General features: G+C 41.2%; 1 protein-coding gene across 7 annotated transcripts in view; it reads left to right on the top strand.

The window, feature by feature from the left end:
- Positions 1-23,542, top strand: part of OSBPL1A (oxysterol binding protein like 1A) — a 233,095-nt gene that overhangs the window by 196,946 nt on the left and 12,607 nt on the right. For 6 of the 7 annotated variants that reach the window (XM_009433810.5, XM_063796042.1, XM_054672214.2 and 3 more), the window contains 4 exons: positions 1,975-2,050; positions 16,936-17,070; positions 18,380-18,477; positions 20,032-20,214. In XM_009433810.5, coding sequence (XP_009432085.4) covers positions 1,975-2,050; positions 16,936-17,070; positions 18,380-18,477; positions 20,032-20,214 — 492 coding nt within the window. The remainder of the gene's footprint in view (positions 1-1,974; positions 2,051-16,935; positions 17,071-18,379; positions 18,478-20,031; positions 20,215-23,542) is intronic. The other variant, XM_054672215.2, reaches the window with a different exon arrangement.

Here is a 23,542-nt window from a genome sequence, read left to right as displayed (position 1 = left end):
AAGAGATGTTTTCCAGACACCTTTGCCTCGCCTCGGATCAGTCCTTCTGCGTGGCGGTCTTCCAGTTTCTTTTAAAAGTGGCACCTGGGCCAGGTGTGGTGGCTCACACCTGTAATACCAGCACTGTGGGAGGCTGAGGTGGGTGGATCACTGCATGTAAGGAGTTCGAGACCAGCCTGGCCAACATGGTGAAACCCCGTCTCTACTAAAAATACAAAAAATTAGCCGGGCATGGTGGCAGGCACCTGAAATCCCAGCTACTCGGGAGGCTGACACAGGAGAATCGCTTGAACCCGGGAGGCAGGGTTGCAGTGAGCTGAGATCACACCACTGCACTCCAGCCTCGGCAACAAGAACGAAAGTCCATCTCAAAAAAAAAAAAAAAGAAAAGAAAAGAACAAAATAGATGGAAAATTTAATTTACATACATCTCTAAAACTATATTATACATGCAAAGCATAGATAATGGCAGGGATTCTTATTCCTGGTATCCATTATTCGTGTCACAGAGATTGATAGTCTTGGATAGTGGGGAATGTGATTTAAATACCATCTGTGGCCACTTACCCAGCAGATTGGTTAGATGGCATATCTGCCAAATGAGCAGTGTGTGTTCCTAAAAAAGAAAAAGAAACTAGAAGAATTCCACCATGGATTATTGACTTAAAAATGTAAATTGTATTAACTTCTATAATCCAAATTAATTAGTTTAATTTAGAGGTTCTTCAGAAGATAATTTTTAAAATATCTAATATTTTAGCTACATGGATGTATTTCAGAAGGCAACTGGAAAACTTTTTATTATTTTATTATTTTTTAGTTTTTGAGACAGAATGTCGCTCTGTTGCCCAGGCTGGAGTGCAATGGCGTGATCTCGGCTCACTGCAACCTCCGCCTCACATGTTCAAGTGATTCTCCTGTCTCAGCCTCCTGAGTAGCTGGGATTACAGGCGTGCACTACCACACGTGGCTGATTTTTGTATTTTTAGTGGAGATGGGTTTCACTATGTTGCCCAGGCTGGTCTTAAACTCCTGAGCTCCAGTGATCTGCCCACCTTGGACTCCCAATGTGCTGGGATTACAGGTGTGAACCACCACACCCGGCCAGCAACTGGAAAACTTTCATAATAGTGTTCTGGAAAGTTGGCCTGGGCACCTCTTGCACCACCCCTCATTCCTGATGGTGCTGCCATTCTGATCTGTGGAAATGGGGTGGCTCCCTGCCCACCAGGCCTGACTCTGATGTGCTGCTTATCCAAGCCACAGACCTTCAGCCCCAGGCAGCCGTCATCCCTTGGCTACTTTCGAACACCTACAGAGGCTTCGAAGATGCTCTTTCTGTAGAGGTTAATTTGTTTTCCAGTCTACCCAGAATTGCTAAATTTTGTTCAGTGTTAGTCTCCTTGGGGAAGTACTGATGTATGTTACAGGGCCTAAATACTTTTTACTTTTTACTTTTTTTTTACTTTGGCTTTTACTTTTTAAAAATACTTTGGCTTTTATAAAAGTTTTCTGTTTTCCATTTCATTTCTTAAAAACCTGTATCTAAGCTTTGTGATGGCATTTTGTTTACATCATTTAGCAGCTAGAGAATGATAATGTATTAAGTATCAAAACATGGTAGGTGTGCCATAAATCCAACAACAGGGTCAGATGTGCCATAAAGTGAAAGGATAGTGGATCTCTGAGGTGGTCCAAACAGCTGGATCCCAAGGACTGGGAGGACTGAGTTCAGATCAGAGCAATGCTGAAGACAGAGGACCAGTTGATTTGCTACAGAATCTTTCAGGGGCCAAAGTAGGTAGCGGTGAACAGGTGCAACCCTAGATTAGCCCTGCTTAGCCCTGTCTGTGATGACACACATTTTTAAAGGGTCTTTCTGTGCCTGCAGCTCTCATGTGAATGAAAGCAGTTCTTGCCTCCTGCTGACAATGGCATTAGAATGAACTTTATGTTTTTCTTTTCTTTTTTCAGAACAAGTTTGCCTTCTCCTATGTTTTCCAGAAATGACTTCAGTATCTGGAGCATCCTCAGAAAATGTATTGGAATGGTAAATTAATGGTTTTTGTCATATGATATTAAGCAGATATGTTTAATCGCATATTCTTTAGTAAGGAACCTAAACGTTTGCATTAAAGTGGTGCACGACAATGTTTATGGGAACGTACGAGAATCATAAATTGTGAAAAGTCGTAGGTGACTTTTTTCTGACAAGAATTTGAGCTGCTCTAATGGCTTTGATGTGCATTGTTGATGTAAAAAAAAACAAACAGAAACTGAAAATGCTGTGTTTCTGTTGACACAGCACATTTATATTGCCCCATAGACTTACCTAGAAACTCTCAGAAAGAACAGACAACCCCACAGTGGAGAACAGAATTTCACTTACACTTCTGTGCACAGAGCAAGTTTTCGTATTTGGAATTTGTAAGTGTGGTATATTAAATATTTGGAATATGTCTCTGCTTAGTTATCTGTGCAGGTGGATCTGATGTGGGGGGAGGTAGGGAGATGGCAGCACTTCCTTTCATAGAAATCCTTGGATTCCCTTGAAGGTAGTAGTCAACACCACCACCCTGATGTCAGTCAGGCTAGGATTCTGGGTAAAGTTCTCATAACTCTTCCTAGTGTGACCTTGGACCACCGAACATGTAAGTCATGTGGCACAAAAGAATCTGCCTGACATTACCTTTTAACATTTTGCAATTGAATGTGTACCCTGGGAGCACTCCAGAACTTTCCCTGTGCCGGGAAGTACAGTCACCTCATGCACACTTCATTCTGCGGCTTGAAATCCTGTCCGCTGCAGAGGTACCCACTTTGGCATTTTTCTTTTCGTTTTCTTTCTTTTTTCATTTCATTTCTTTTGTTTTTTTTGAGACAGGGACTCATTACCCAGACTGGAGTGAAGTGGTACCCTCATGGCTCACTGTAGCCTCAACCTCCCCAGCTCAATTTATCCGCCCACCTCAGCCTCCCGAGTAGCTGGGACCACAGGCGTGTCGTGCCACACCTGGCTAATTTTTTGTATTTTTAGTAGAGAAGGAGTGTTGCTATGTTTCTCAGGCTGGTCTCGAACTCCTGGGCTCAAGCAGTCCTCCCACCTCAGCCTTCCAAATTGTTGGGATTACAGGCCTTAGCCACCATGCCTGGCCTCTGGCATTTTTCCAATGTCTCTCTTCTCTGAGTGGATAATGAAATCTGAAACTTCCTAAATGTAATTTCCAAGGAACAAATTTCATAAACATTAATTTTAAATAAATATTTTTTGACTCCTGCATGGAGAGTAATTCATCTAAATTTCGGAGCCTGATAATGTAGGATCTAATCTCCGCTCTCCCGCTTCCTGGCTGTGAGACCCCAAGCAAGTTGCAGTTCCTACCTGAGTAGCATTCCATCCAGTATAGAACTAGCATCATAATTTGTACCTTAGAGGTAGGTGTATTGAGAGATAAATAATTTATGTAAAATGCCTGGAACTATTCCTGGTTTAACATTGTGCTCAATAAATAATAGTTCATATTATCATTAATCACAGCTGAGAATGAGACTTGAGCTCTAATTTTATTTCAATTCTATTAGGATTCAACAGGACAAAGCAAATGTATATAGACAGATGACAGTAACACACGTTTGTCTCTTTGGAACGGAAAATTTCAAGATAAAAATTAGTATTTATTTGTATTCTGCAGAGTCAGTATTTTTCAAACCCTTAGTTAAATATGTTTACCTTTATGATCCAGTATGCAAATATGTATATATGCGTGTCCTTAAAATTAAAATCAGTTTCACAAAAGAATGCTCATCATTACTACAAATTGTATTTTCTATTATATTAAAGTAACATTGATTCCAGCTCGTTAAATTTATTTTACAACTTGTTAATGAACCAGACCCACCATTTGAAAAACACTGCTCTGAGTTACTATAGAATTTGTACTGTATCTTTGTAAGGTTATTTGGTCAAAGGAGTTTGTATGAACATTTCAGATATGGTTTAGTCTTTTTGGCCACTTTAGAATATACAGTTTTCTGTATTTCTGTTGACTGATTCCTTTCTCCTGCTCTCTCCTGTTTCACTGGGTGTCAGCTGTAGTGTTGGTGTTATGAATTTGTTCATGAAGGTGACTAGCAGTCTGTCTAGTTTACGTCCAAATCGAGACTAACCATTCTTTTAAAAGATAGGAGATGATGTTATGTTGGATTGCACCTGCTATGTTCTGAAAGATACTCTAGAATGCGGTTTTACTTTTATGTTTAGGCACAGAACTTCTTGTACAAGTAAATGCTTATGCTGAATCATAAATAAAATACAACAAATAAACATAGAGCTGTTTGGGTTGAAAGGGTTCCATAGAATGTTCTGAATCATATCTCTAGAACTTATTGATTCAAAGCATAGAGAGCTTCAGGGGAAGTCGTGTTTTTGGAAACTTCTTTCTGCTGAGGTTCATAGGAGACAAATGTTCTGGAAGAACATTTTTATTAATGTGGATTGAAAGGAAATCACCTAGCTTTTGGAAATATTGTTCTTTGGGCACTGTCTGCTGTAGGACCTTCTCTCTTAGGCAGCAGACACAATCAAGGTATAAGCACTAAGCGACAGTAAAGATTAAAAATGAGGAGTCTTGAGAAAGAAATACAAATATTACCACTTTTTTTTTTTTTTTTTTTTTGAGTCGGAGTCTCAATTTGTTGCCCAGGCTGGAATGCAGTGGTGCAATCTCGGCTCACTGCAGTCTCCACCTCCCGGGTTCAAGTGATTCTCCTGCCTCAGCCTCCCAAGTAGCTGGGACTACAGGTGCATGCCACCATGCCCAGCTAATTTTTTGTACTTTTAGCAGAGATGGGGTTTCACCATGTTGGCCAGACTGGTCTCGAACTCATGACCTCAGTTGATCCACCCACCCTGGCTTCCAAAAGTGCTGGGATCACAGGCATGAGCCACCGCGCCCGGCCTGCATGTTTCTGATTCTATCACATTAATCCAAATACTTCACTTCGTGTCCTTTTTGTGGGGGTGAAACTGAATTCTAGAAGCCATGTGTATACCTTCAGCTATCATCTCTCTTCCCTTACCTCCATTTACCCAGCTTCTTAATTTGTTAATAAGTCCTAAGAGTGGAAGAGGAAATTTGATACTGAGCCTTAGCTCTTCCTGCTCTCTGTTGTTGTGAGGAGCGTGCCAGGACAGAGTGCGGGGTGTAAGCATCCTGCGGGTGACAGCCCCACAATTCCACACTCAACCAGAGTCCCCATCCCGTCTTTTTCCATAACAATTAATGCCCCAGATTTGTATGCTATGATGATATCATTTTATGGTGTAATGCTATTATTATTCAAAATATGTGGCTTTTCTAAATTCACAGTACATATTCTTATCTGCCAGATATGGTCTTGGTCTCACTTTGTCTTAGGAAGGAAAGGAAGAGGTTCTTCTCCATGCATTTGTCATCTTGGCCCCCAGTGTCCGCAGCCCCATCCCCAGCCAGGCTCACTCTGCCCCATCTCCTCCACTCCCATGCACCTGCATGTTGTACTTTACCTTTTTCCAAATAGCATTTAGCCACTTTGATTTCCAATACTGATGACATCCTTCTTTTCTTCTCCCAGTCTGTTTTGAGCAGGATTATGTTATCAAAATGTCAGATTATACAATGTGAAATTAATACTTTACCTAACTGGAATTCAACCCTAAATCTGTTTGTGGTTGAAGCTTTTACCAAACAAACAAATCTCCGGCTCCTGAGAACTAATCCTGACACTGCTTAGTCATTTGAAGCCTTTGCTTATTTCTTTCTGCTTGTTTCCCCTTTGTCACAGGACTCTTTAATCCGAAAGCCTCATGTCCTGTGTGTACCCTGTTTCCGTCCTCCTCTTCTCCTCCATCCCTTTGCTCCAGTGGCTTTCTCAGCAGGGCTCAGCCAGAGGTTAGGTCGTTGGTGTTCATGCTCAGTGACTTAGGCAACCAGCCCCAGGACCTCAGCACAAAATTTGAGGAGGTACTTGAGCTCAAGGCCATGTGCGTGCTGCCCTTGTGTGTGTTCAGATGTCTTGGAGTAATAGAATAGTCCTGGATTATTGCAAGAGGTGACAAAGGTCTGGTATATCATGAATACCGACTACTTAAAGTGAAAGAAAAGTGTTGTATCATTCTTTTAAAGGTAGCTAGTGGAATCCACATACCATCGAGTTTTGATTGCCACTGTCATTCTGTTAAATAAATACATGAGCAAGCTATTCTTCAGTCATTGAAAAGCTTATACTTCTGTGTCTCCTTTAATTTGTATTTCCATTTTATCCTTCCTATAGGATAACTCAGTTAACTTCGTGTCCTTTTTGTAGGGGTGAAACTGAGTTCCAGAAGCCATGTGCATACCTTCAGCTATCATCTCTCTTCCATTACCTCCATTTACCAAGTTAACTCAATTGTTTTAATCTCTGAGGGTCTTTTATCGATTACTTCATCATACTTCATTACTGCAGAAATATGTATAAAAATTAAAATTTAAAAAGCTATATTCTGTAAGACTTTAGTACTAAAGGTTTCTTTGCATTGTTATAAATGTTAGTATTTGATTACAGTTGTAAACATTATAAAATTTATGAAAATATTAACAAAAGGTAAAATGTTATGAGTGAAAAGAATTTTTTTCAATTGGGTTTAGATATCTGAGATGAATATCACTTGCTGCTAGAATGAGATAGGATTTTCAGTAACAGTTATGTTCTTGTTTTTGAATAGATGCAAGGATTGAGAGCTTTGCTCCTATTAATAGACAGATGGGAGTAGGAGTTTTTTGGGTTTTTAAAAAAATGTCCAGTAATGTCCTTCAGTTCTTTGACCCCCTTCTCAACTATATGCCAAAAGTCAGATTATATTACAAAATTTTTTTGTGTGTGATTTATAAGCTAACAACTCAATTAGGACTCCCTTCAGTGTTACTAAAAACACAACTTTGAAAAACTCTAACTTGCACAAGGTTTTGTTACCTTTCATTAGTCATTGGCTTCTTGGCCTCTGGGAAATACACCAGAGAAGCTTTTCCCAAACTCTCCGATCTCAATTCATTGAACTGTTTTTATCACTCAGTTGTACCTTGCAATACTGAGAAAGGGTTGAGAAAATTGGAATAATTTTCACTGAAGTAAACCTTTGCCAGTATGTTTTTGATAAAATGCTTTTATCTCACCATGAATCTTAAGATGTTTCCCACAAACTGAAGGTTTAGCTCATTCATTCCAGTACAGAATGTCTGCTACATAGCCATAGGGCCAGACCTCATGCCCAGACATATCACTGGGTCAGAGTAACTGTCAGAAGGGATGAGATATTATTTCTGGAATCAGATAAACATGTGATACCCTATATGCCACCATGACAACAGTGTTATTCTTGCATTCCAACTCTAAGATAGATGCGGAGCTAGATAAGATTTGGAGCTTTGCCAAATCTGGCATGTTATAAATACCAACTAGAGCGACAGAGGATAGAAGGAGCAAGATAGTTAAACAAAATTTGGTATCTCTACCCCCACACTCTACAGTGGTCTAAGATCAGAATGTTTCAACCTGGGGAGAAATGGCTTGAAGACCCTATTTCTCATGTCGTGTCTTTCTCTTAACTGAAACAGGACGTCAAGGAGCCCTAATGTAAGTTAATGGTTCTTGAGTAAAAGAGGCTTTGCTGGTAACAGTACTGTATCTAAACTTCCCTCTCTGGTGCCCTGGAGGTTTTCACATTTCCAGGTATAAATACTATGCCAAGATTCAGGATGGTAGGAGATTAAGTGCTTTTTTTTTTTTTTTTTTTTTTTTTTTTCCCCCAGTAGCAGAGGGCAACTGTGAATGGGGAAATGAGCAAAGAGGAGCAGCACGGTCCCTCCAGTGCAGGTGCCGTCTGAGACTTGCCAGTTTCTAGGAAAAAATGCATGTGGAAGTAGATTCCCTTAAAGCCACAAATGCCGAGTGATCCAGGGCACGCTTGCAGCCCATGCTTCCACTGTCTCTCCACATTCCTGTGTAGGTGTTGTCCAGCCTTTATGAAGTCCCCTAGCAGGAGGGCTCACGCTACCTCCCAGCTCTGAAGCTCTTCAGCTCCTAAGCAGGAAGAATAGGAAAGGAATATCATTAAGTTCATTAGCATTTTCCTTAGAGCTTTTCTTACCTTCTTGTCCACGTTTTCCCACTGGTTGCACTGAGGTGCCCACACTGTGGTTCAGTTAACACGTGATGAGCACACCGCCTTTTCCCACTCCGTGGCGCCTTCCTTTCTGCCTGTGTGTCTTTCACTCTGGCCCCTGTTGTCCCCCATGGCTGGCCTGTGAGGACTGAGGACAGAAGGCACGAGGGCAGCAGGCTTTTTTTCAAACTGTCCATCCAGAGCGGCCGCAGGCAGCTATCCCGGGACACCTTAGAGTAACTCATCTGCGTGTAATCAGTGGTATTCAGATGGCAAGAACCTCATGCAGTGATAAACTAATAGATGAGATGCTAGGCATCGTGTGGAGGGGAGGGAACTGAGCAGCATGAGATGGGGAAAGAAAGACATTTGGCCCTCCGATGCCCTCAAATGTAAGCACAATGAATTTTTTCATTATCGGTAGCTGTGGGAGGTAGAGGTGTCATAGAGGAAACATCCAGTGCCATCTTCATCTTGCAGGAGGCACGGCTCTGTCCAGGGGACAGCTGACTGCCGCCAGCCCCCGGCTGTCAGTGGAGCGAGCCCTGGGGACCCACCAGGGCTTAGGTCACACACGCAGGGGAGCACCCTGCCCACAAGCTGCTGTCTGGGCAACAGAGCAGACACACCTAGCCTAGCACTTGAGGGAATTTTTCTCTCTATAACCCAGGTCTAAAGTAGTTGCACTTCTGTCCTGTTACAGTGGTTTTTACATTTATACAGTATTTTCAATTTCAGTTGAGCTCAAACTTGGCCTTGCTCTCAGGTTACTCTAGTGCTCAAGTGAAAACACAGCCTGCTCTCCTTCTTCTCAGTTTGTCAGTCAATGAGCAGTTGCAGTTAGGAGTTTCTGCAGTTTCATCATTGGTTGCTATTAATTTGCATGGATAAATTTAAACTTTGCTATTAGCTGGAATTGCTTGGCATAAATGTTTAACTTTTCCAGCTGCCTGAAGCTCTCAATGATAGAAGTTTCTAGGCAGTGTTTCTTCCTGAAGCTTGATCTTCATAATGTGAATTGTTGTTTTTCTTGTTATTGGAATATACACACATATTGGTTGTATACATTATCTAGAGAATGCAGCACCAGACTTCATTGGATCGGAAGTGAAAATGATATATCAGTGAATTTTCAAGAGGTCTAAGAGGGAAGGAAATAAAATATACCTTGTGTCAGCGAGTTTTTCACTACCTCTCTAGGGAACTGTAGGTTTTAGCAATTGAAATAATTGTAAGATTATTTAAAAATAATTACAGATGATGGAGGCAATAACAATTGCAAGTAAGTTGCTATATTTTAAAATAGCATGTTACACTCTTCTAAGGTCCAGGTTGTTTTTATGGCAATCTGGGTTCTGCCTCTCCTTCCCTCTCTGTTATGTGACCCAGCCATGTGCCTTTCCATTTTCTTGAATGCGTTCATTCTGAGTTACTAAAAGAAATGGAAAGCTGTTTAAATTATTATAGATTACAACATTTTATTTAAAGAGGCTTTTAGAATTTTAGCAGCTTTTCGAATGATTAAAAAATAAATCTACTTATTGAATTGATGATAAACCCACATCCTTTGTGCCTTGGTCTCCAGAGTTCACACCACCCTCTTTGTCATTGGCTTCAAACCCCTGGAAAGCCTGGTGGCTGGTGTTGAGCAGCCCGTGGCTGTGGACAGCTGCCTGCCCCATCCTGCCGTGCTGTGTTTTCCCACGGAGCTGGATGTGGAGAAATGGCAGTGCACGCAGCATTGCTTTAGAGTTGCAAGATTGCATCCCTAGGCCAGTATTCCTGAGAAAACAAAGCAGAATCTCTTTGAGGGAAGAACTCCTGTCTTATAAATACTAAAATGTCATCTCTGGTCCATCTGTTCCTTCCTCAATAAGTATGTGATAGTCCTTAAGAGTGTTTTTCAGGAAAAACAAATTCAAAATAAGACTTACAGGTAAAGCTCTTCCTTTCTTTAATGAATAAACTTTTAAAATTTCTTTATGATCAATCCCACCTTGCTGTTGTGTACAATAAAGGGAAACGGAGAAAACAGGAAGAGAGCTGAGCCAGAAATGGCATAGTCTGTGTCACCTACTGGCTGTCACTGGTTGCCACTGCAGTGAACCCCTGCCATCCTGGTGTTTGGATCCCTCCTGGCCCCCAGGCTTCAGGAAGGGCAGCACCCTGTCCCTCACTCCCTCACCTTTTAAGCCCAGGTCCCTATGCCATGCTGCTTCTGTAGCTTCTCTGCAGCTCAGCTGCCCCTGGGTCAGGGCAAAGTATCCCAGCCATTGAGTCATACTTGTTTCCTGCAACCTTGGAGGACTTGGAGATCTTGTCTGCATTATTAGTAACAGTGATAATAGCTAGCATTTATTGCTCACTTAACAGATGCCTGGCACTATTCTGAGTGCTTTATATGAATGAATTCATCTCATCTTTACAAGCCTGGTGAGGTATGTAATGAAATTGTCCCCACTATGGGGAAAGATTAGGTACTTGCTGGCTGCCACGCAAGCAGTAGGTAGTACAGCTAGGATTTGAATGCAGGAAGTTTGATCTCAGAGCTCATTTTTTTCCCCTTGGTTTTACAATTATGGCAAAATATATATAACAAAAAAGGCACCACCTTCACCATTTTTAAGTATAAAGTTCAGTGGCATCAGTACACTCGCACTGCTGTGCTACCATCACCACTGTCCATCCACAGAACTCTCTTCAGCTTGCAAAACTGAAACCATCCCCTCGAAACACCAACTTCCCTACTCCCCCTTCATCAGCCCGGCAACCACCATTCTACTCTCTGTTCAGAGCCCTTTCTTATTTATTTATCTTTAGCAACCTTACCCAAGAAGTAGGAACCTCTTCTTTTAATTTCCTGTCTCTGGAACTTAGGAGTGGACTAATCTGAATGTATTTTGTTGCTCTTCTTTTTCCATTGTATTACTTCTACGCCAATTTTTCCTTATCCATTTTATGACTAGCATCAGTGCAAATGTGTGTATTATAAGGTGTGGACCAGCTGCTGCGGTATGAGGCTGTTAGTTTCCCTGGCCTTTCCTTTTGCCTGTCTGAATTTTTTTTTTTTTTTTTTTTTTTTGAGACGGAGTCTTGTTCTGTCGCCCAGGCTGGAATGCAGTGGCATGATCTTGGCTCACTGCAACCTCTGCCTCCCAGGTTCAAGCAATCCTCCTGCCTCAGCCTCCCGAGTAGCTAGGATTACAAGCACACACCACCATGCCCAGCTAATTTTTGTATTTTTAGTAGAGACAGGGTTTCACCATGTTGGCCAGGCTGGTCTCGAACTCCTGACCTCGTGATCCACCCACCTTGTCTTCCCAAAGTGCTGGGATTACAGGCCTGAGCCACCTTAGGTTTTAAAGTAACATCTCATTTTACCCTTGATTAGAAGAGCAGTACATGTTCATTTTAGGAAATCTGGAAAATACAGAAAAGCAGAAGGAAGGTTATTAGGATTCCATATGCCCCCAACTCCTAGAGATACCCACTATTAACTTTTTGATGTTACTATCTTCTAGCATTTGTTTCTATGTTTATAAAAACATATTTAACAAGATTAGAATATTTTTGAACATGTTGCTTTATAACCTGTTTTTTCAGATTTTAAGGTGAATATTTATTTAGAATGAGGAAAAATCATCACAAGTTTTGAAGTGTAAATATCACTATTACCACAGTAACGTTGTTTGTGTCTAGTACCACAAACAATATACATCCAAAATCATTACAAACTCTTTAATTGCCTTAACATTCTTCTGTACTTTTTTTGCTACTCTTTTTTGGCTTTACATTCTCTTTTATCACATGTGACTGCGACTATGATATTTTCTGTAGCAGGACTAGAAAGATAATTTGATCTTTCCTAAAGTATGATTCATCAAAATTCATCTTCTTAAAATTTTATTTTATTTTTTAAGACAGGGTCTTGCTGTGTCACCCAGGCTGGAATGCAGTGGCACGAACATGATTCACTATAGCCTTGATCTCCTGAGCTCAAGCAAGCCTTCTGCCTCGGCCTCCCAAGAAGCTGGGACTACAGATGCACGCCCCTACACTTAGCTAGTTTTCTAATTTTTTTGTAGAGATACTCACTTTGCTGCCCAGGTGGGTCTCGAATTCCTGGGCTCAAGTGATCCTCGTGCCTTGGTCCCCAAAGTGGTGAGATTACACATGTGAGCCACCATGCTTGGCCTAATTTTATTTTTCAAAAGACTTTTATGTTATAAAGTAGTTTTCAGTTTACAGCAAAATTGAGAGGAAGGTGCAGAGAGTTCCCACACACTCCCTGGCCCCACACGTGCATAGCCTCCCTATTGTCAGCATCCCTCACCAGGGCGGCCCATTTGTTACAGTCGGTGAACCTGGACGGGTGCAGTGGCTCATGCCTGTAATCTCAGCACTTTGGGAGGCCGAGGTGGGCGGATCACGAGGTCAGGAGTTCAAGACCAGCCTTGCCAACGTGGTGAAACCTCGTCTCTACTAAAGATACAAAAAATTAGCTGGGCGTGGTAGCACGTGCCTGTAGTCCCAGCTCCTTGGGAGGCTGAGGCAGGAGAATTGCTCGAACCCAGGAGGTGGAGGTTGCAGTGAGCCGCCATTGCACTTCAGCCTGGGCCACAGGGCGAGACTCAGTCTCAAAAAAAAAGAAAAAAGAATTGGTGAACCTGCGATACATCATCACCCCAAGTTCATAGTTTATACTAGGGCTCACTCTTGGTGTTCCGTGTTCATGTAATGACATGTATCCAACATTGTAGTACCACACAAAGTGTTTTCACGCCTTAAAAATCCCCTTTGCTCTGTCTGTTCATTCCTCCCCCTTACCCTGGGCAACCACTGACCTTTTTACTGTCTCCATAGTTTTGTCTTATCCAGAATGTCATACAATTGGAATCATATCGACTTTTTTTCCCTTAGTAATAGGCATCTAAGTTTCCTCCATGTCTTTCCATGACTTGATAGCTCATTTCCTTTTAGCACTGAATAATATTCCAAAAGTAACCAATTTTTTTTACTCAGCATTTAGCTGTGTTAACCACATGCATTATTAAGCAAGACCTTTGTCTTCAAGGAGCTCTCCACTGAAGGAGGCGGGAAGTGCAGTGTGTGACAAATGCCTGAAAAGGGAAAGCTCACAGGGCAGTGAGAATGCAGGGTGGGGGCAATGAGAATGCAGGGTGGGGGCAGTGAGAATGCAGGGTGGGGGCAATGAGAATGCAGGGTGGGGGCAGTGAGAATGCAGGGTGGGGGCAATGAGAATGCAGGGTGGGGGCAGTGAGAATGCAGGGTGCATCTGGGGCAGGGCACACCTGCAGTGTTCCCCTCTCTCTGTGAGGTGATGGGGGGATGTAGATGGGGTATAAGATAGTGTCCGTTTCCCAAGGAATTGTATTACTATACACGTAGCAAGATAAGCTGGTTACCACCCATACTATAACAGTAGGTAATAGAATCTAATCTCTGATCAAATGCTCAGTTGTGAGCAGTACATTTTGGTACTCTAGCAGTTGGAAAGAGTAGGAAATCAGTGAGTGCTACAAAACTTGAGGAGGAAAGACTTGAACTGGGCCTTAAAATCTGGGTAGGACATAGAGGAATAAAGGGAAGAGAGAGCAGGGCATTCCAGGTTCAGTGGTTGTAATGAGGCTTTTACTGCAGTACCTGGCACATAGTAGGTGCTCAGTTAAATACGTGTTTAATGAAAGCATAAACATGACAGAAGGAACAAATTGGGAATAATACACCTCTTTTAGCATCAGAGATGTTGACTGTCATGCAGCATTGGTGGCAGTATAAATTGGTTAAGGTGTTTTGGAAAGCATTCAGCTTGGTAGTATCTGTAAGAAAAAAATAAATAAATTAAATGAGCATGCTCTTGACCCAGAAACTCCACTTTAGAGAAGTCTACTTGAAATCCATATTTGCCTATATTCTTAAAGATATATGATTAAATAGTTCATGGTATGTCCATATATGGACTTTGTTTTAAATTTAACAAACACACATATAGCATTACCAATGTGCCCAGAATTATGCTTTATGGTAGATACTATTATATTAGTACTTAGTACTTATTGATGAGGGAACTGGCACAGGGCTTAACTTGGTCAAAGCTACACGGCTAGTAATGGTGAACCCAGCAGTGGAACTCAGTCTGGTTCAGTGGTCTTAGCATTATACTATCCTGTGATTAGAAAGAACTGGAAAGACTCGATGTATGTACTTTACATGTGTATAACACCCCGCTAAAAGATCCCCAAAACACAGTGAAGGTGTAATGAGTCAATACACAGAGCTGACCTCATGCATTAAAACAAACAAATCTTGGCTGGGCACGGTGGCTCATGCCTGTAATCCCAGCACTTTGGGAGGCTGAGGCGGGTGGATCACCTGAGGTCAGGAGTTCAAGACCAGCCTGGCCAACATGGTGAAACCCCGTCTCTACTAAAAATAAAAAAAAATTAGCCAGGCATGGTGCTGCACGCCTGTAGTTCCAGCTACTCAGGAGGCTGAGGCATGAGAATCGCTTGAACCTGGGAAGTGGAGGTTTCAGTGAGCCAAGATTGCGCCTTTGCACTCCAGCCTGGGCGACAAGAGCAAAACTCCGCCTCAAAAAAAAAAAAAAAAAGAAAAAGAAAAAGAAAAAGAAAAATCTGTCTGTGTGTGAATATAAATCAGGAGTATGTATGCATATGTGTGTAAATACATAGGTATGTATCCCAAAGTGTTGCTGTTGTTTTGTCTCTGGGGAGAGGAGTGGGAAAGGGAAGTAAAGAGACACTTTCATGTTTTTATTTCAATATTATTATATTTTATACTAAGACAGTTATGTATTTCCCAGTTAGTTTTTTTAATAGAAAAAAACAATAACGATAGTTTTTATTGAAAAATAGAAGGCCAGGTGCTATGGCTCACACCTGTAATCGGAGGCTGAGGTGGGAGGATCGGATCACTTGAGGTCAGGAGTTCGAGACCAGCCTGACCAACATGGTGAAACCCTGTCTCTACTAAAAAAATACAAAAATTATCCAGGTCTGGTGGTGCACATCTGTAATCCCAGCTACTCCGGAGGCTGAGGCAGGAGAATTGCATGAACCTGGGAGGCAGAGGTTACAGTGAGCCAAGATTGTGCCACTGTACTCCAGCCTGGGTGACAGAGTGAGACTCCATCTCAAAAGAAAAAGAAAAATAGAAGAAAGAGAGCCTGGGACATTTCAATTAAGACAAGCCTTGGCAGTCACAGTTTTTCTGACTTGTCCCCAGTAGTGAATCTCTGGATTTAATGAGCTCTTAGAGTGTATGTAGTTGAGCCTTTTATTTCTCTATATACATTCCTGTTTTCCCTCATCTCCCCAGTGATGCAGCAATAAATTTACCATTTCTTTTCATTAGGCTGAGCTGTTACATGTCTGTTTTCTGCAGTATTTTATGGTAATGAATGAGCTTATTTTCTTTGAATGTGCTCCAGTTTCAGTTCTTTGCAGGTTGCATTATTTTTAATTGAAAATCTCAGTGGGAATACGGATATTTAGGGGGAAAAGAGGTAAGTCAGGTGGCATTCAGCCTGACTACACCTCAGGACTGTTCACCCGCCCACGCAACCAGCCAGCAGGCCTCATGAAAGACCTGATTCCCAAGGGAATGGTCGATAGAAGTTTGGGAAGATTGTCAGAATATTCCAGTAAATACCAAGATAAGTGTGTTACTTAATGAATTTTGTAAAGGTCTCACCAGAATATTGCTTGCTGGTGGCACATGGTAAACAGAATTGAACAGTTGCAGTTGAGGTCAGAAACTTCCTACCTAATTGTTAAATTATTTTTGAGAGTCACTTGTGATGGAGGCATTCTGGCAGACAGAATTTAAAATCTATTCTGTAAAATATGCAGTAGCCTGCTAGTACCCTAGACCATAATTTATACTAATTGGTGTGCTCAGATAAGCTCGGTGTTGTCATATCATTTCATTTCATTGTCATTTCAAAAGCTGTGAAATTTCTTTTGGAAAATTACTCACAAAAATGGTATGTGTGGTTAATCCTTAGCCCGTTGTTACAAGATAAATGTAGACATATTGAAGTTTTAACACATATATTTGAACAGACAGCAATTCATGACTTGAACAGCCCCAGACCTGAAGCTGTTCCACACTCCACTGAGAAGGCAGGAAGGGGAGCTTTTACTTTTATAAGGTGTTCTTTGAGGGAGCCAGACAAAGAAAGTGTATTCATTTGGGGAAAGTGTAACGTTCCTAGATAGAGGTTAGTTTGGCAGTTTCTGATTGGTGAGGCTTAAGTCAACAGGGGAGAGGGTTTCAGCGGTTTGCTTATGAAGGAACTCAAGGCACTGGAGCCATCTCCAGTAATTAATGGCCCTGCAGTTAATTATTTTAACACCACTATGAAGAATTTCATTCTGTCTCCATTGCCTTTGTCTCCCATTTCCTAATTCTGATGTAAGGCAGACTGATGAAGAGTCATCTGCTCATGCTCACCAGCAGATAGTGAGCTCCCTGGAGCCAAGGAGAATGTTTGGGCAGTCTTTGTATTTCCTCCTTCAAGGCCTAGAAGGATATACTCCATGGTATTATGTGCTCTGGAAAGAATTTGTGAAATTGAACCAATATTGATGAAATTTCATGGGTTGCTAGTTTCTGTTCTGTCCTTTCCAGGAGGATGTTATGTAAAGATAACAATAGGTTGGTTTGTTATGTATATGGGACATAACACTTTCAATTTTCTGGTTAAATAGGAACTATCCAAGATCACGATGCCAGTTATATTTAATGAGCCTCTGAGCTTTCTACAGCGCCTAACTGAATACATGGAGCATACTTACCTCATCCACAAGGCCAGTTCACTCTCTGATCCTGTGGAAAGGATGCAGGTATGAGCCAAGGGAGGAAAAGGTCTCTTAGAGACCTTGCTACCAACCCAGCCCCGAACACACACACGTTCACACAATTAGTGTTAAATTCAATGTGAGGTTGGGCAATTTTATCAAAACTCAGTCCGCATGTCTGGAGTGTCCTCTGGTTAGGGTGACACCATCGTGCAGAGACCGATGAGTATTGCAGGAGAAGCGGGAGGTGGCCCATTAAGCAAACCTGGATATTAGTGGGTTTTGCTAAATCCTTTTGTGTGTGTGTGTGTGAGACAGAGTCTCGCTCTGTCGCCCAGGCTGGAGTGCAGTGGCGCAATCTCGGCTCACGGCAAGCTCCGCCTCCCAGGTTCCCGCCATTCTCCTCCTCAGCCTCCCGAGCAGCTGGGACTACAGGCACCCGCCACTATGCCTGGCTAATTTTTTGTATTTTTTTTAGTAGAGACGGGTTTTCACCTGTGTTAGCCAGGATGATCTCGATCTCCTGACCTCGTGATCCGCCCGCCTGGGCCTCCCAAAGTGCTGGGATTACAGGCGTGAGCCACCGCGCCCGGCTGGCTTTTGCTAAATCTTTAGTTGAGAAAGTAGCGTTGTGTTAGGGGAAGAATTCAACCTTTCTTCTTTCAGACTTTCTCGGGGTGTTTCCAAGAAGAAGTTAACACATACACACACACACACACACACACAAAATAGAAAAATATGTTTGTGCTTACTTGTGTATATAAATATATATACATTGCTATATGTTAAAAGACGGCAAGGAGTTGCACTTTTTAATGTTTTAGATGGAACATTTTATATGTTGTACATGGATGGACTAGTTAGAGGTAGAGTATAGTGGACACATTGTTCTCCTTCAACAAAGCAATAGCATTCTAAACTGAGTCTTTCTGTCCTTTCATCTATATAAGTCAGCATTTTCCAACCTCAGTGGACTTAACACCAATTAAGTTGTGGAGTTTTATATCTCTTTCCCCAATCCTGGAGTGTCATACTTTTAAAAATTTTTAAATGAATTAAAAGTAACTTTGGACTTGAGGGTTTTTTAAAAGTCCTTGAGAGAATTTGTAGCACTGTTAGAGTGTGATGAAAACCATGGTTGGGAATAACACTGTAGGAAGTGACTGAAAGTAATTTTCATTTTGAATATCCAAGTTTCCATGTCCCACTGCTAGAGCCATATTAAAACTCCAAAGTAATGAAACTCCTCAAAATAATTCTGTAAATTACTGTCTTCAGCAAAATTTCAGTTCTCCTAAGAGAATGCGGAGTGAGCTCGGCTATTTTTGACTTGTTCTCATGCTCTGTCCCACAGTGTGTAGCTGCGTTTGCTGTATCTGCTGTTGCTTCTCAGTGGGAACGGACTGGAAAGCCTTTCAACCCACTGCTGGGAGAGACTTATGAATTAGTACGGTGAGGCCTTTCACTTGCATGCTTTATATAGTGTTGCAGATGAAGAGGAGAAATACATACATATTGGTCATCACGAATAACAATTATATAGGACTGGAGCAAGTTAACAATTTTGATGTTTGTTTCTAGGATAGCTCTTATTTTAGAGACTGTCAAAAATACTGAAACATATATAAAAGGTACCATTATAAGAAATAATTGCAAGGATTTTTGTATTCCTGATCACATGGGATTAATCACCCTCCTTTTTTCCTTATGTAGATCATAAGACATGATCGAGTTTTGTTTTGCTTTTTTTTATACTTTAAGTTTTAGGGTACATGTGCACAATGTGCAGGTTAGTTACATATGTATACATGTGCCATGTTGGTGTGCTGCACCCATTAACTCGTCATTTAACCTCAGGTATATCTCCTAAAAATAATCACTTAAAGTTTATTAGCTGGGTTGTGGTGGCACAGGCCTATAGTCCCAGCTACTTGAGAGGCTGAGGCAGCAGGATCTCTTGAGCCCAGGAGCTCTGGGCTGTAGTGCACTATGCTGGCCAGGTGTCTGCACTAAGTTTGGCATGAATATGCTGACCTCCCAGGAGAGGGAGGTCAGAAATGGACGCAGGTCAAAACTCCTGTGCTGCTCAGTGGTGGGGTTGCACCCATCATTAGCCACTGCGCTCCAGCCTGGGCAACAGTGAGGCCCTCTTATAAAAATATCTCTTTATTAAAAAATATAAATAAAATATATTAGCATAAGTATATATTGTTTGCATGAAGCCAATGACTGCATCTGTAAGTGCAGTTCTGTTTGCTTGAGCTAGCCTGTGTCTTGTTTATATATGATTAAGGGACTTTATTTGGCTTTAGTTTTTCTATGTGTTCCTCCTCTTCTCTGCACAAGTTTTGATCTCATTTATTCCCTAGATGTTTGAAAGTGGACACACTAGATTTCTCTAATGTAAAAGGAATGATGTGTTTTAAATTTACATGACTAATATTTTTTCATGCAAATCATTCAAATTCATCTGGGTGTTCTTTGTTTTAATTTGTTCAAGTAGCTAGCATTACAACATTGGATTTGGTGGTTTGGGTTGCATTTGTATAATTTCTCATATATGAAGTTGTTTCATTGCAATGAGAATAAAGAATTGTTGGCCGGGCATGGTGGCTCACGCCTGTAATCCCAGCACTTTGGGAGGCCGAGGTGGGTTGATCACGAGGTCAGGAGTTCGAAACCAACCTGGCCAACATGATGAAACCCCGTCTCTACTAAAAATACAAAAATTAGCCAGGTGTGGTGGTGCATGCCTGTAATCCCAATTAGTCGAGAGGCTGAGGGAGGAGAAGTGCTTGAACCTGGGAGGCAGGGGTTGCAGCGAGCCAAGATCACGCCACTGCTCCAGCCTGAGCGACAGAGCGAGATTTTGTCTCAACAACAACAACAAAAGAATTGTTTACTTTGAAAGGGCAATTATGTACATGTTTAATGATAGAGTTAATTATAATGTTGCTTTTTTTTTTTCTTTTTTCTTTTTTCTTTTTTTTTTTTTTAAATCTTAAGAGATGACCTTGGATTTAGACTCATCTCCGAACAGGTCAGCCATCACCCACCAATCAGTGCATTTCATGCTGAAGGATTAAACAATGACTTCATCTTTCATGGCTCTATCTATCCCAAACTGAAATTCTGGGGGAAGAGTGTAGAAGCAGAACCCAAAGGAACCATCACCTTGGAGCTCCTTGAGTGAGTTCTAATCAAGCCATTACACTCTTTTCATGTAGACCTGCCTGTAAGTGTAGACATGCACACTCAGCTGACCTTACTGTTCAAGAGCTGGAGAAAAAGAAACAGCTTTCATACAGTGCAAACTGTCTACCTCTATGTAAAAGAATTTGAGAAACATGGCAGTAGCCATTGCTAATTAATCTGGGTATGTGTAAATAGTTTAACTTGATTTTTGACTTTGGTGTTTGGATCTATTTTAAGATCGATGGAGTTAATTGCTTCATGACAGTTCTTATGAAACATGCTTTTTTATATCCTTGTGCCAATGTTTTGTTTACAGATCTTTCAAAATGAATTCACTCTGAGAAATAATGAAATGACAATTGTGTGGCACATGTTAGGCGTTAGATAAATTGGGAGTTCTCTTCTTTTGTAAGATTAGCTTTAAATCCACAATTAATTCCAGTTAGGATAGAATAAGCATACGATACCCTATCTCTTTAACACTGATTACAGCTAGATACCCCGGACAGAAGACAAAGCAACAACCCAAAGACTCTGAAAAGTAGATAGTAGCAGGCAGACTGGGGAGAGAAATCAAAACCTGAACACCAATATGGCAGTGAGTTTACTGGTTTTATATATTTCTCCCAAATCTGGCTCAGAATCAGAGCAGCAAATTGCAGAACTGGGGATTAGAGGCCGACCAAAAAAGTTCTGAGAGTAATTCTTTCTTTCTAATTAAAGGACCTAGAAAGATACCCTTGCAGGAATAGAGAATAGGGGAAATCCTGTTTTAATTTTGTCTCACAGCCTTGCCCCAAAGCAAGCACTAGGGTCTGTAGCTACACTCCTGCTGCGATGGTGGCTGTGGCAATCACACACGTACCTCAGAGTCCTTCTCTTTGGCCAGAGAAACTGAGTAAAGGAACCCCTGGGGTTCAAAGAGTGTGAGAGAATTCCTGTTACTTGTTTTTCTTTCTTCTCTTTTACCCCTTTGCCCCAGAAGAAGACCTAGTTGTGGGAGATACAAGACAGAGCAGAGAGGCTCAAACCCCAGCTTGCCAGCCGGAGGGGAGAGAAAGCGCCCCCTGGTGTCTAAGAGTGTTGGGGAAACCACAAAGAGGAGGGAGCTCAAGAAAGGGGTCCCCTGAAGCTGCATTATGAGTTCCTACGTTCATCCCTACACACATGCATTGAAATGACCCAGAAGGGTACACAAGGGCCTCAGGATCTGAAATGCTGTGTGGCCTGAGAGCCAGGTCCCTGGATGGCTATTGAGGGGTGGATCTGAGCAGCTCAACAGAGGCTTTGAAAATTAAACTGACACTGGAATCAAAGCTCACAGGAGGAGAGTCAGGGCTTCTGGCCTGAAACTCTGTTAATTGCCTACTAAAACAAAATTTTTATCAGTATTCTCCAGAAGAGGTTAAGAGGACAGAGTCTTACAATATTCAGGTGTGCAGAATACAATCCAAAGTCATTCAGCATACCAAGCAACAGGAAAATCTCAACAAACTAAAATAGAAAAAGACATTTTAGCAAAAAAAAAAAAAAAAAAAAAAGAAGTATTTTTGGAAATTTTAGTACTAAAAATATAGTAATAGAATATAATAACTGGGATAGGCTCAATGGCAGAATGCAAATGTCAAAATATGTAAAGGATGTGTATGTTGAAAACTACAAGATACTGTTGAAGGTAATCAAGAATTACCTCAGTAATGCAGAGACACACTGTCTCGATATATTTGGAAGCCTCAATTATAGTTAAGATGTCAGTTCACCCCTCACTGATCAATAAGCAGTCTGTATGAGCACAGTCCAAATCAAAATCCCAAGATGATTTTTAATAGATACAGAGAAGTTGATTCTAACTTACGAATTCTAAGTTTGTATGGAAAGGCAAATGACAGAACAGCCAAAATAATTTTGAAAAGGAAGAACAGAATTGATGGACTCCCACTACCCAATTTTAAGGCTTAATGCTAAAGCTGTTGTAATCAAGACAGTGTGGTGGTGGCCAAACTATAGACAAAGTATAGATTAATGCAACGGGGAAGGGAATCCAGAAATTGACCCGCAGAAATGTGGTCAGTTGATTTTTGACAAAGCTGCAAAGGCAATACAGCTAAGAAGAATAGTCCTTTCCACAGACAACCATCTGTGCTATGGAGACAGTTGGACATCTATATGTTAAAAAATGAACCTCAAACTAGACCTCACGCCTTTTACAAAAATCAGCTCAAAATAGATCATTTACGTAAAATGTAAAACTAAGGGTTTTGGAAGAAAACATAGGAGAAACTCTTACAACTTTGGATTAGGCAAAGAACTCTTATGGATATGATACCAAAATTATAACCCATAAAAGACAAAAAGTGATAAATTAGATTTTATTAAATTAAAAACCTTATATCCAAAGATACTGTTCAGAGAATGAAAAGATAAACTATAGAATAGTAAAAATTATTTGCAAATCATATAGCCAACAAAGGACTTGTAGCCACAATATATAAAGAATTCTTAAAACTCAACAATAAGAAATGATAAGGTCAGGCGCAGTGACTCATGCCTGTAATCCCAGCACTTTGGGAGGCTGAAGTGGGAGGATCACTTGAGCCCAGGAGTTAGAGACCAGCCTGGGCAACATAGTGGGATCCTTGTCTCTACTAAAAGATTTTAAAAATAGCTGGGTTTGGTGACATGCACCTATAGTCCCAGTTGCTTGGGAGGCTCAGGTGGGAGGATCTCTCAAGCCCAGGAGTTCGAGGCTGCAGTGAGCCATGATTGCGCCATTGTACTCCAGCCTGGGCAACAGAGTGAAACCCTGTCTCTGGAACAACAACAACAAAAAAGAACAATAAAAAATGAATAGATACTTCATATATATATATATATATATATATACACACATATATATATATGGCAAATAAGCGCATGAAGTCAGCTAATTGCAGTGGCTCACACCTATAATTCCAGTTACTTAGGAGGCTGAGGCAGGAGGATTGCTTGAGGCCAGGAGTTCAAGACCAGCCTAGGCAACATAGTGAAACTCCGTCTCTAAAAAAATAAAATAAAATAAATTTAGCCAGGCATGGGGACACATGCCTGTAGTCATAGCTACTAGGGAAGCTAAGGCAGGAGGGTCACTTGAGCCGAGGAGTTCAAGGCTGCAGTGAGCTATGATCCACCACTGCACTCCATCCTAGATAGTAGAATAAGACCTCATCTCTAAAAAAAATAAATAAAAATTTAAAAAGATGTTCAACAGCATCAGTTATTAGAGAACTGCAGAGTTAAAACCACAATGAGCTATCCTATTTATACCTATTACAATTTATATTTA

Source organism: Pan troglodytes, chromosome 17, assembly GCF_028858775.2.
Source record: "Pan troglodytes isolate AG18354 chromosome 17, NHGRI_mPanTro3-v2.0_pri, whole genome shotgun sequence".
Lineage (NCBI taxonomy): Eukaryota > Metazoa > Chordata > Mammalia > Primates > Hominidae > Pan > Pan troglodytes.
The sequence above is the reverse complement of the archived record's forward strand: the minus strand, read 5'-3'. Positions and strand labels throughout refer to the sequence as shown.